Genomic DNA, 12,722 nt, shown 5'->3' with positions numbered 1-12,722 from the left:
GGGCGGGGCTTAGCGAAGGTTCAGTTCATCTCACACGAGCTCCAAGTGACCGCGAGACGCTGTGATATCGCGAGAACACGGAGGTGATATTTTTGACTGGACAGAGAAGCAGCCCCTCAGTCAGAGACAGTCCTGCTGAATTTCTACGTCCAGGGCCACCACAAGAGCAGAATGGAGGAGAACCAGAACCCAGAGCACCTTACCAACAACCCTGTTAAAAGGGAAGAATCAGGATCACCCTGTGCTACCACCGATAAACAGGTCAGTGTTCATGACTTCATGATGAGACCAAAGACACGAGAACGAGTCACGAGGGTCCATGTGTCTCATTCTGTTGTTTGAAAGAAAAAAATGGAAAACTAAAACACTTCCGGGCTTTGTGTTCACGGAGTTTGTCGGGCGTAAAAACTACAAAAGGTCTCAGTGTTTTCTGGTTTCACCTTGTTGCGAGTAATATGAACAAAGTTAGAAAATAATGTTCTAGGTTTGAGGACTTTTACGTTCCCCCGCGTTGCGCACGCGCAGTACATCGTAGTAAAATCCCGCCTTTCGCAGGAGCGCGCACAACAAAAGACAAATTGTAATAAGACATTTTAAATGTTTCTGAACAGGATTTCTCGTTAATGACAGATACTGAGCTTCACTGTGCCTTCAGCGCTGCTAACACGTGGTAGATAGTCCATGTTTCAAATATATCTGCAGTGTTGGAAGAAGGATAGAGATCCTGTACCTAAGTAAAAGTACCAATACAGCAATGTAAAAATACTCAATTACAAGTAAAACTCCTGCATGAAAAACCCTACTTAAATAAAAGTACATTATCGGTCCCATACAGATGGATCTGAACACAGGGAGCACAGGTTTTGCTTTTAGTATACCGGCCTTACACATTTCTGTTTAAAGAAGGACATCAGATCATTTGTCAGTTTTCACAGTCATCAGGATGGTAGTTGCAACAGTATTACAGTGTACAGGTGAGTTACAAGTGAAAAGATTATTCTGCGTACAGTTTTGTCTTCTGCATTAATGTCACTGCCGTCAGTTACACCTCACAGTAGGCTGGATATAGTTATTAGAGGTGCACCATTCAGGAAATTTCACATTTCAATTTGATGCCAATTATCGGGGTCACGATTTGATTCACAACCGATTTGTGATTCAAAACGATTTTTGAATCATAATCAGTTCTCAATTCAATACATACATAGATCTGATTCTAGAATTCTAAAAATCATACTGAATCAAATGTAAACATTTACTACTCTGAACTGTCTCTCTCTACTAAGACAAAGGTTAAAATGAATACTTAATACAAATATAAAAATGATTGCAAAGATAAACTGCCAAGTGCAAAACGTCAAATAATAAATTCAATCCATACTTCAAATGACAAAATCAAACAAACAATAGTTGCCTGCTACATTTAGCTGCTTTCATCATTCATCAATTCGCCACCTGCTCCACCAGTCTGTACAGCTGTCAATGAAACAAAGGGGAAAGAAGAAGTGAAGTGTCACAGATTGTCTCTACATTTACCATAATGCAACTCTATTTATGGTTTTAGATCACTCGCACCACCATGTCATCTCTCTCTCTCTCTCTTTCTCTGTTGTCATAGAAACAAACAGGAAGACAGAGACTCAAACATCACTGCTGTCAGCACTGTGACAAAGCCTTCACGACATCGAAATATTTAAAGATTCATCAGAGAGTTCATACAGGAGAGAAACGTCCAAGCTGTGACCAGTGTGGGAAAGCTTTCAATACAGTCATTCATCTAAAAGTCCACCAACGTATTCACACTGGAGAGAAACCGTACAACTGTGAGCAATGTGGGAAAACTTTCAATACAGTCATTCATCTAAATATCCATCGACACATTCACACTGGAGAGAAGCCGTACAACTGTGAGCAATGTGGGAAAGCTTTCACTAGAAAAAGTCATCTAAAAAGGCACCAACGCAATGTGGGAAAGCTTTCACTGGAAAAAATCATCGAAAAATCCACCAACGCATTCACACTGGAGAGAAGCCTTACTGGTGTGAACAATGTGGGAAAACTTTCTCTCAAGACGGTAATCTAAAAAGGCACCAACGCATTCACACTGGAGAGAAGCCATACTGGTGTGAACAATGTGGGAAAACTTTCAATACAGTCACTCATCTAAATATGCATCGACACATTCACACTGGAGAGAAGCCGTACTGGTGTGGGCAATGTGGGAAAACTTTCTCTCACGAAAGCACTCTAAAAAGGCACCAACGCATTCACACTGGAGAGCAGCCATACTGGTGTGAACAATGCGGGAGAACTTTCACTACAGACAGTACTCTAAAAATCCACCAACGCATTCACACTGGAGAGAAGCCTTACTGGTGTGAACAATGTGGGAAAACTTTCTCTCAAGACGGTACTCTAAAAAGGCACCAACGCATTCACACTGGAGAGAAGCCATACTGGTGTGAACAATGTGGGAAAACTTTCTCTCAAGACAGCACTCTAAAAAGCCACCAACGCATTCACACTGGAGAGAAGCCATACTGGTGTGGGCAATGTGGGAAAATTTTCACTCATGGTAGTTCCTTAAAAAAACACAGATGCAGTCACTCAGCATCGTGTTGAACATGTTTTAGAGGCAGATCAGTGGTGTCCACCCGTCTCTTCATGCCTTTAATAACGGTGTTGTTCTATCCTGAGTTTCTCTACAAACTGAGAGATGCCAACTTTAACTTAAGAATCAGCATCTTTGCCATTAGCTGCCCATGTGACCAAAGTTTAAGCACAGTGATTGGTCATAGCTCACTTCTACTCTGGGAGTTTTTTCATTTTTCAATTTGAGTTTCATGTTGATCCAAGTCATAGAATTGCTGAAAGTGTGAGTAGCGAAACATTGTTAATGGGGGAAAAGTAACAGCATTTAAAGTAACTTAAAGAAAGCTTCAAATTAGTTTAAATGAGTTTAAGGTGGATTCAGGATTTCGTTCAGGTGGTTGTTCAGACGATTGAGTTCAGTTTAATAGTAATTAGATTTTGAAAATGTGCAATTTGTTTCAAGAGAACAAAATATTTTTAAATCAACCACTTAATGACAGCGAACAATATTTACAGTTAAATTATTCCAATCAGAAAGAGCCTGAAACATTAGCGCTTTTTCAACAACTTCCTAGGAGACGAAGAGAATCATAAAGAGGATCTGATCACAGCGAAACATAGAATTGTTTTAAGCAATGAGGAAAGTTCAAATAAATACATTTGAAAATAAGCTGATGCCAATGAAATTCATCTGAAAATGTCCAACATTTTGTGGTGGTGCATAAAAAAGAAACATCCTGATACAAATCTGCGGAGATCTGCACAGCTTGTTAAATCTGACGTTTAGCAATATCAGCATAGTTCACTATCAGTAATATAGGTTTTGAGGCAACTAGTTGTTCATAGAATGTAAGAAAATATGAAAATACTGAAAAATGTTTATTTCTTGCAGTTTAAGGTGTTGTCTTCAAATGTCTTGTTTTGTCTGATCAACAGTCCAAAATCCCCAAATAATTCAGTTTACTGTCATGTGACACAGAAAAGCTTCAAAGGTTCCAGAAATAGTTGAATTGTTGGATTCAACGACTGTGAGGTCAGAAAGGTGTGAAATGTTAGAGGAGTTTTCAGACTCTGTGTGACGACCTGACAAGTACTTTGTTCGAAGCACACTTGGACTTTAATGTCCCTGATCTTTCTGATCTTTGTTCAGTCAGCAGCAGAGATGGTAAACAGGTTTAGATCATTACAGTCTGGGTCGTCCACATCTCCTCATTGTTCAGCTTCAATGTTCAAATGTAAATAAGCGCATGTACTCAGGTACTGCATTTAACTACAATTTAAAGGTACTTGAGTATTTCCAATTTTTGTGACTTCTGCACCATATTTCAGAGGGAAATGTTGTATTTTCTACTCCACTACATGTATTTTACATTTGTAATGAATTTAGATCACTTTGTAGAGATCTGTTTTCACTGTGTCCTTAAATGATCTTTTTCTGTTGATCACAGTAAAAAAAAAATCCACATCGAATATCCTTTAATTCAGTGTTGTAAAACAATAAACCATAAAAGATATAAAATAAAACCCTGAGTAGAGCCATTCTCTAGGATGAGTTCCTTTTTACTATTAGTTCTTTAAATTTTGTAACAAATTCTATGTGTTGTATTGTGTTACTGTATTTTTACTCCACTGCATTTCTTTCACAGCTTTAGCCACTTTTCAGATTAACATTTTAAATGTAAAACACTCATTGAGACTATGCAACAGTATAAATCTTTAAAATTAGCTCTGCATTCACCATAGTAAAATGCTGCAATGACTCAGTACTAATATTCCAATAATATATAATAAATATTAGAAAATCCATGAGTACTTTTGACATTTTAAGTACACTTTGCAACAAATACTTCTGTACTTTCATTCTAATGTAAGTGTACATAAACATTCATAAATTAATAGAAAAGACAAGCAATACAATTAAATCTTAAGGTATGAATTGTTCTTTTGACTTTTTTACCCAATAGGTTTCTGATGTTTTTAGTTCATTTTTGAAATAAATAGTGGTTTGTTTGCTGAACATTTATTTCAATGAATAAAACATTTTCCCAGTAAAATGAAAGGACTGACATTAAACCATTTCATTATTTCTGGTGTCAGTAGAGTAGAAGGTAAGTCCTTTAAATTCACTTTTTTTTAGTCCACAAGAAGTTTCCAAAATTCAAAGTGTTTTAGGGCAGGAATTACAAAAAACACACATTACATCCTGTTAAACTTCAAATCTCTTTACAATATATGTTTTACAGGGTGTATTCTGAGAGATTAGTTTTTTTATTTTATTAAGAAACTTCTTTTACTTCATTATTCTTTATTATTCATTTGTCCCAAACCTGCAGTCTAGTATTAATTTATGTGGGGAATGGGGGAAATGTGGGAGAACTTTCACTACAGACAGTACTCTAAAAAGGCACCAACGCATTCACTCTGGAGAGAAGCCGTACTGGTGTGAATAATGTGGGAAAAATTTTGCTCATGGTAGGTCCTTAAAATCCCACCGATGCAGTCACTCAACATCGTGTTGAACATATTTTAGAGGCAGATCAGTGGTGTCCACCCGTCTCTTCATGCCTTTAATAACAGTGTTGTTCTATCCTGAGTTTCTCTACAAACTGAGGTCTGCCAGCTGTAACTTTAGAATCAGTGTCTTTGCCATTAGCGGCCCATGTGACCAATTTTTAAGCTCAGTGCTTAGTTGTAGATTATTTCTACTCTGGAAGCGTTTTCATTTTTCAACTTGAGTTTCATGTTGATCCAAGTCATGGAATTGCTGAAAGTGTGAGTAGCGTAACATCGTCAATGGGGGAAAAGTAACAGCATTTAAAGTAACTCAAAGAAAGCTTGAAACTAGTTTAAATGAGTTTAAGGTGGATTCAGGATTTGTTTTTGGTGGTTTTACAGACAATTGAATTCAATTTAATGGCAATTAGATTTTGAAAACATGCTATTTGTGTTAAGAGAACAATCATATTTAAATCAACCACTTAATGACAACAAACAAATACAGGTAAATTATTCCAATCAGAAAGAGCCTGAAACATAAATTGTTACCAACTCCCAAGGAGACAAAGAGATTCATAAAGAGGATCTGATTAGAGCGAAACAAGGAATTGTTTTAAGCAACAAGGAAGATTAAGATGAATGCATTTGAAAATAAACTGATACCAATGAAATTCATCTGAATGTGTCTTAACGTTTTGTGATGATGCATAATAAAGAGCATCCTCCGCTGTTAGAACAAAAAAAAACTTTTCCCAAACTTTTAGGAAACAACAAAAAATTAGTTTATCTTTCATCCTTCCATCATGAGTTTGCCTTTCCATTAAGCAGACAGGTCATTACTTTCTTTTTCATTATTACTATTTTAATTATGTTAATTGGAAGTTTAAACACGGAGCCACTTCAGACTGAAGAAGTCAAACGCATCATGAAATCACTAACAACAAGGAGGTTATGGTTTCATTTTAATTAATTTAATCTAAACAAGAGGTTGGACAGAGCTGAAGGAGGCTGTGATGTCTTTGGTGCCAATGATGTCAGAGGTCAGACTGGGATTCCATACAAACTGTATTTTAATCCTCTTTGGTCTGACTGCAAACGGCAGGGGTCCATGCCATTTGAGGGTGTGTGTGTGTGTGTGTGTTCAGGTAAATGTCTGTGAGTGTCTGTATGTCACTGGGGCATGGCATACTGTGCAGCATGTCTTGTGCCTTATGCTGGTTTGCCCAGTGATCAGTTCTTGGCTTGGTCACTCAAGTCCTCAAAATCAAAATCCAAGTGGGATTAAAGTTGGTGCCAGTTCATCTCTATGTGAGACTGGCTCTTAGAGGTGAGTTATGATAACTAATGGTGGGGTTCTTTTATCCAAATGGTACTATCAATTCACACCGTGGTTTGAATTGGTCTTCCTATCTTGCTGGCTCTTGTAGCTTGAAGGATCAAAGATGGTTTGGGTCAGTGGCCTGGTTTGGTGACCATCCAGGAGATGGGGGTTCCTTATCTGATCCTTTCTGTTTACAGGAGGTTGTTTAGATGGTCTGGTCAGTGAGGAGTTTGGGACTCTCACTTTATTGGCCAGCATTCCTGGGGCGTTGAAGAAAGAGCTCATCTGTTGTTTGAGGCTTGTGCTGTCTGCCTTCAAAACATGCAGGGACTTTATCCTACAATGGAAACAAAAGAGCCATCAAATAGTATCATGGGGTGAAACAGGGCTGCAATTTGAGCCCAACCTTCTTCAACATATATATAAATACATTTGCAGAACAACTGCAAACATCCACAGCTCCTGGTGTGACTCTGCAGGACACAGAGGTCAAATGTCTGATGTTTGCTGATGACCTGGTTCTCTTGTCTCCCTCCAAAGAGGCCTTACAGCAGAGCCTGGACATCCTCCACAAGTTCAGTCAAGCATGGGCACTAACTGTAAAAATGGAGAAGACCAAAATATTGACCTTTGAAAAACAAACCAATTCCCTGAAAAATAAATTCACATTAGGAAATATACAAATTGAGCATACAAAACATTTGACATATTTAGGCTTGAATATCAATTCCACGGGACATTTTGGGATGGCTCTGAATGAGCTGAAAGAGAAGGCAAGAAGGCAATACTATAAAAGATATATAGTGAAACACTGAGTGGAGCCATTCTCAAGAATGAGTACTTTTACTTTTAAAGCTTTCAATTTTGTAACAAACACTTTTTATTGTATTGTGTTATTGTATTTTTACTCCACTAAATTTATGTCACAGCTGTAGCTGCTTTTCAGGTCAATATTTTAAATGTAAAACATTAATTGAGACTATGGAACAGTATAAATCTTTAAAATTAGCTCTGCATTCACTATATCTAAATGCTGCAATGAATCAGTACTAATATTCAAGTTTTGGAGTATTGGATCTATTACTGAAAAATAAATATTAGAAAACCATTTTGTATAATGAGTACTTTTACTTTTGATATGTTTAGTACATTTTGCAACAGATATTTCTGTACTTTTATTCTAATGTATGTGTACATAAGCATTCATACATTAACAGAAAAGACAAGCAATACAAATAACATTTTAAGGTATGAATTGTTCTTTTGACTGTTTTTCAATAAGTTTCTGATGTTTTTAGTTCATTATTTAAATAAATAAATAGTTGTTTTATTTGCTGAACATTTACTTTTATGAGTAAAATATTAAATATGTTGTTGTTTCTAGTGTCAGTAGAGTAGAAGGTAAGTCCTTTTAAGTTCTTTAAATTCACAGTAAAAGTTTTTTTAGTCCACAGGAAGTTTTCAAAATTCAAGTTTTTCCAAGTCAGCAATTACAAAAAGCACACATTACATGCTGTTAAACTTCAAATCTTTGTGCAACATATGTTTTTACAGGGTGTATTCTGAGAAATTAGTTTATAAGAAACTTCTTTTACCTCATTATTGTTTATTATTCATTTGTCCCAACGCTGCAGTCCAGTATAATTTATCTGAAGGAAATCAAGAAGCCATTTTGATTTTTTTAAAAATCCGCCACCTTAGTAACGGTAACTATGCAGGGCGGGGCTTAGCGAAGGTTCAGTTCATCTCACACGAGCTCCAAGTGACCGCGAGACGCTGTGGTATCGCGAGAACACGGAGGTGATATTTTTGACTGGACAGAGAAGCAGCCCCTCAGTCAGAGACAGTCCTGCTGAATTTCTACGTCCAGGGCCACCACAAGAGCAGAATGGAGGAGAACCAGAACCCAGAGCACCTTACCAACAACCCTGTTAAAAGGGAAGAATCAGGATCACCCTGTGCTACCACCGATAAACAGGTCAGTGTTCATGACTTCATGATGAGACCAAAGACACGAGAACGAGTCACGAGGGTCCATGTGTCTCATTCTGTTGTTTGAAAGAAAAAAATAGAAAACTAAAACACTTCCGGGCTTTGTGTTCACGGAGTTTGTCGGGCGTAAAAACTACAAAAGGTCTCGGTGTTTTCTGGTTTCACCTTGTTGCGAGTAATATGAACAAAGTTAGAAAATAATGTTCTAGGTTTGAGGACTTTTACGTTCCCCCGCGTTGCGCACGCGCAGTACATCGTAGTAAAATCAGACAGCGCGCACAACAAAAGACAAACTGTAATAAGACATTTTAAATGTTTCTTAACAGGATTTCTCGTAAATGACAGATACTGAGCTTCAATGTGCCTTCAGCGTTGCTAACACGTGGTAGATAGTCCATGTTTCAAACGTATCTGCAATGTTGGAAGAAGGATAGAGATCCTTTACCTAAGTAAAAGTACCAATACAGCAATGTAAAAATACTCAATTACAAGTAAAACTCCTGCATGAAAAACCCTACTTAAATAAAAGTACATCATCGGTCCCATACAGATGGATCTGAACACAGGGAGCACAGGTTTTGCTTTTAGTATACCGGCCTTACAAGTTTCTGTTTAAAGAAGGGCATCAGATCATTTGTCAGTTTTCACAGTCGTCAGGATGGTAGTTGCAACAGCATTACAGTGTACAGGTGAGTTACAAGTGAAAAGATTATTCTGTGTACAGTTTTGTCTTCTGCATTAATGTCACTGCCGTCAGTTACACCTCACAGTAGGCGGGATATAGTTATTAGAGGTGCACCATTCAGGAAATTTCACATTTCAATTTGGTTCCAATTATCGGGGTCACGATTTGATTCACAACCGATTTTTGAATCATAATCAGTTCTCAGTTCAATACATACATAGATCTGATTCTAAATTGCTGTTTTTAGTTACTCTTTCCATTTGACTGCAATAGACACTTAAGGTCTCAAGGAAAAAAAATCATACTGAATCAAATGTAAACATTTACTACTCTGAACTGTCTCTCTCTACTAAGACAAAGGTTAAAATGAATACTTAATACAAATATAAAAATGATTGCAAAGATAAACTGCCAAGTGCAAAATTTCAAATAATAAATTCAATTCATACTTCAAATGACAAAATCAAACAAACAATAGTTGCCTGCTACATTCAGCTGCTTTCATCATTCATCAATTCACCACCTGCTCCACCAGTCTGTACAGCTGTCAATGAAACAAACGGGAAAGAAGAAGTGAAGTGTCACAGATTGTCTCTGGGTCCTACATTTACCATAATGCAACTCTATTTATGGTTTTAGATCACTCGCTCCACCATGTCATCTCTCTCTCTTTCTCTGTGTGTTTGTCTGTTGTCATAGAAACAAACAGGAAGACAGAGACTCAAACATCACTGCTGTCAGCACTGTGACAAAGCCTTCACGACATCGAAATATTTAAAGATTCATCAGAGAGTCCATACAGGACAGAAACGTCCAAGCTGTGACCAGTGTGGTATAGCTTTCAATACAGTCATTCATCTAAAAGTCCACCAACGTATTCACACTAGAGAGAAACTGTACAACTGTGAGCAATGTGGGAAAACTTTCAATACAGTCACTCATCTAAATATCCATCGACACATTCACACTGGAGAGAAGCCGTACAACTGTGAGCAATGTGGGAAAGCTTTCACCAGAAAAAGTAATCTAAAAAGGCACCAACGCATTCACACTGGAGAGAATCCATACAGCTGTGAGCAATGTGGGAAAGCTTTCACTGGAAAAAATCATCTAAAAATCCACCAACGCATTCACACTGGAGAGAAGCCTTACTGGTGTGAACAATGTGGGAAAACTTTCTCTCAAGACGGTAATCTAAAAAGGCACCAACGCATTCACACTGGAGAGAAGCCATACTGGTGTGAACAATGTGGGAAAACTTTCAATACAGTCACTCATCTAAATATCCATCGACACATTCATACTGGAGAGAAGCCGTACTGGTGTGGGCAATGTGGGAAAACTTTCTCTCACGAAAGCACTCTAAAAAGGCACCAACGCATTCACACTGGAGAGCAGCCATACTGGTGTGAACAATGCGGGAGAACTTTCACTACAGACAGTACTCTAAAAATCCACCAACGCATTCACACTGGAGAGAAGCCTTACTGGTGTGAACAATGTGGGAAAACTTTCTCTCAAGACGGTACTCTAAAAAGGCACCAACGCATTCACACTGGAGAGGAGCCATACTGGTGTGAACAATGTGGGAAAACTTTCTCTCAAGACAGCACTCTAAAAAGCCACCAACGCATTCACACTGGAGAGAAGCCGTACAACTGTGAGCAATGTGGGAAAGCTTTCACCAGAAAAAGTAATCTAAAAAGGCACCAACGCATTCACACTGGAGAGAATCCATACAGCTGTGAGCAATGTGGGAAAGCTTTCACTGGAAAAAATCATCGAAAAATCCACCAACGCATTCACACTGGAGAGAAGCCTTACTGGTGTGAACAATGTGGGAAAACTTTCTCTCAAGACGGTAATCTAAAAAGGCACCAACGCATTCACACTGGAGAGAAGCCATACTGGTGTGAACAATGTGGGAAAACTTTCAATACAGTCACTCATCTAAATATGCATCGACACATTCACACTGGAGAGAAGCCGTACTGGTGTGGGCAATGTGGGAAAACTTTCTCTCACGAAAGCACTCTAAAAAGGCACCAACGCATTCACACTGGAGAGCAGCCATACTGGTGTGAACAATGCGGGAGAACTTTCACTACAGACAGTACTCTAAAAATCCACCAACGCATTCACACTGGAGAGAAGCCTTACTGGTGTGAACAATGTGGGAAAACTTTCTCTCAAGACGGTACTCTAAAAAGGCACCAACGCATTCACACTGGAGAGAAGCCATACTGGTGTGAACAATGTGGGAAAACTTTCTCTCAAGACAGCACTCTAAAAAGCCACCAACGCATTCACACTGGAGAGAAGCCATACTGGTGTGGGCAATGTGGGAAAATTTTCACTCATGGTAGTTCCTTAAAAAAACACAGATGCAGTCACTCAGCATCGTGTTGAACATGTTTTAGAGGCAGATCAGTGGTGTCCACCCGTCTCTTCATGCCTTTAATAACGGTGTTGTTCTATCCTGAGTTTCTCTACAAACTGAGAGATGCCAACTTTAACTTAAGAATCAGCATCTTTGCCATTAGCTGCCCATGTGACCAAAGTTTAAGCACAGTGATTGGTCATAGCTCACTTCTACTCTGGGAGTTTTTTCATTTTTCAACTTGAGTTTCATGTTGATCCAAGTCATAGAATTGCTGAAAGTGTGAGTAGCGTAACATTGTTAATGGGGGAAAAGTAACAGCATTTAAAGTAACTTAAAGAAAGCTTGAAATTAGTTTAAATGAGTTTAAGGTGGATTCAGGATTTCGTTCAGGTGGTTGTTCAGACGATTGAGTTCAGTTTAATAGTAATTAGATTTTGAAAATGTGCAATTTGTTTCAAGAGAACAAAATATTTTTAAATCAACCACTTAATGACAGCGAACAATATTTACAGTTAAATTATTCCAATCAGAAAGAGCCTGAAACATTAGCGCTTTTTCAACAACTTCCTAGGAGACGAAGAGAATCATAAAGAGGATCTGATCACAGCGAAACATAGAATTGTTTTAAGCAATGAGGAAAGTTCAAATAAATACATTTGAAAATAAGCTGATGCCAATGAAATTCATCTGAAAATGTCCAACATTTTGTGGTGGTGCATAAAAAAGAAACATCCTGATACAAATCTGCGGAGATCTGCACAGCTTGTTAAATCTGACGTTTAGCAATATCAGCATAGTTCACTATCAGTAATATAGGTTTTGAGGCAACTAGTTGTTCATAGAATGTAAGAAAATATGAAAATACTGAAAAATGTTTATTTCTTGCAGTTTAAGGTGTCGTCTTCAAATGTCTTGTTTTGTCTGATCAACAGTCCAAAATCCCCAAATAATTCAGTTTACTGTCATGTGACACAGAAAAGCTTCAAAGGTTCCAGAAATAGTTGAATTGTTGGATTCAACGACTGTGAGGTCAGAAAGGTGTGAAATGTTAGAGGAGTTTTCAGACTCTGTGTGACGACCTGACAAGTACTTTGTTTGAAGCACACTTGGACTTTAATGTCCCTGATCTTTCTGATCTTTGTTCAGTCAGCAGCAGAGATGGTAAACAGGTTTAGATCATTACAGTCTGGGTCGTCCACATCTCCTCATTGTTCAGCTTCAATGTTCAAATGTAAATAAGCGCATGTACTCAG

The 12,722-nt window shown here is 38.1% G+C and overlaps 2 protein-coding genes and 1 long non-coding RNA gene across 7 annotated transcripts in view; 2 read left to right on the top strand and 1 right to left on the bottom strand.

Annotated features, from left to right (window-relative positions):
• The window catches only part of LOC122974121 (zinc finger protein 239-like), a 45,909-nt gene extending 42,687 nt beyond the window's left edge, over nt 1-3,222 (top strand). The window contains exons 1-3 of one of the 3 annotated variants that reach the window (XM_044342030.1): nt 68-261; nt 1,619-1,953; nt 2,088-3,222. In XM_044342030.1, coding sequence (XP_044197965.1) covers nt 172-261; nt 1,619-1,953; nt 2,088-2,622 — 960 coding nt within the window. In that variant the 5' untranslated portion in view covers nt 68-171 and the 3' untranslated portion in view covers nt 2,623-3,222. Of the gene's footprint in view, nt 1-67; nt 262-1,618; nt 1,955-2,004 lie in introns of those variants that run through there. The other 2 variants (XM_044342033.1, XM_044342031.1) reach the window with 2 other exon arrangements.
• Nucleotides 3,223-5,946: 2,724 nt separating this feature from the next.
• On the bottom strand, nt 5,947-8,170 carry LOC122974304. Of its 2 annotated transcripts, none has more exons than XR_006400305.1 (3): nt 8,005-8,170; nt 6,840-7,006; nt 5,947-6,746 (listed from the first exon to the last, which is right to left on the bottom strand). It is a non-coding gene; the product is annotated as an uncharacterized LOC122974304 (long non-coding RNA). The 2 variants fall into 2 exon arrangements; XR_006400304.1 differs by having other exon boundaries at nt 6,925-7,006.
• Nucleotides 8,171-8,197: 27 nt separating this feature from the next.
• LOC122974134 (zinc finger protein 239-like) lies at nt 8,198-12,095 on the top strand. 2 transcript variants are annotated; one of them, XM_044342052.1, is made up of 3 exons: nt 8,198-8,387; nt 9,786-10,718; nt 11,055-12,095. In XM_044342052.1, exons 1-3 carry the CDS (start codon nt 8,298-8,300, stop codon nt 11,493-11,495), a joined length of 1,464 nt encoding a protein of 487 aa, XP_044197987.1. In that variant the 5' UTR covers nt 8,198-8,297; the 3' UTR covers nt 11,496-12,095. The 2 variants fall into 2 exon arrangements, with proteins under 2 accessions (XP_044197987.1, XP_044197988.1); XM_044342053.1 differs by lacking the exon at nt 11,055-12,095 and adding an exon at nt 10,902-11,007 and having other exon boundaries at nt 9,786-10,738.
• The last annotated feature ends 627 nt before the right edge of the window (nt 12,096-12,722 follow it).

This window comes from Thunnus albacares, chromosome 22 (genome assembly GCF_914725855.1).
Source record: "Thunnus albacares chromosome 22, fThuAlb1.1, whole genome shotgun sequence".
NCBI classification, from domain to species: domain Eukaryota; kingdom Metazoa; phylum Chordata; class Actinopteri; order Scombriformes; family Scombridae; genus Thunnus; species Thunnus albacares.
Note: the sequence above shows the minus strand (reverse complement) of the source record. Positions and strands in the feature narration are given on the sequence as shown.

Coding starts and splice junctions, on each gene's coding strand:
- LOC122974134 (XM_044342052.1), top strand. CDS start 8,298: ATGGAGGAGAACCAGAACCCAGAGCACCTTACCAACAACCCTGTTAAA. Junction 8,388..9,785: donor GTGCTACCACCGATAAACAG/GTCAGTGTTCAT, acceptor CTGTTGTCATAG/AAACAAACAGGAAGACAGAG. Junction 10,719..11,054: donor CTCTAAAAAGCCACCAACGC/ATTCACACTGGA, acceptor ATGCATCGACAC/ATTCACACTGGAGAGAAGCC.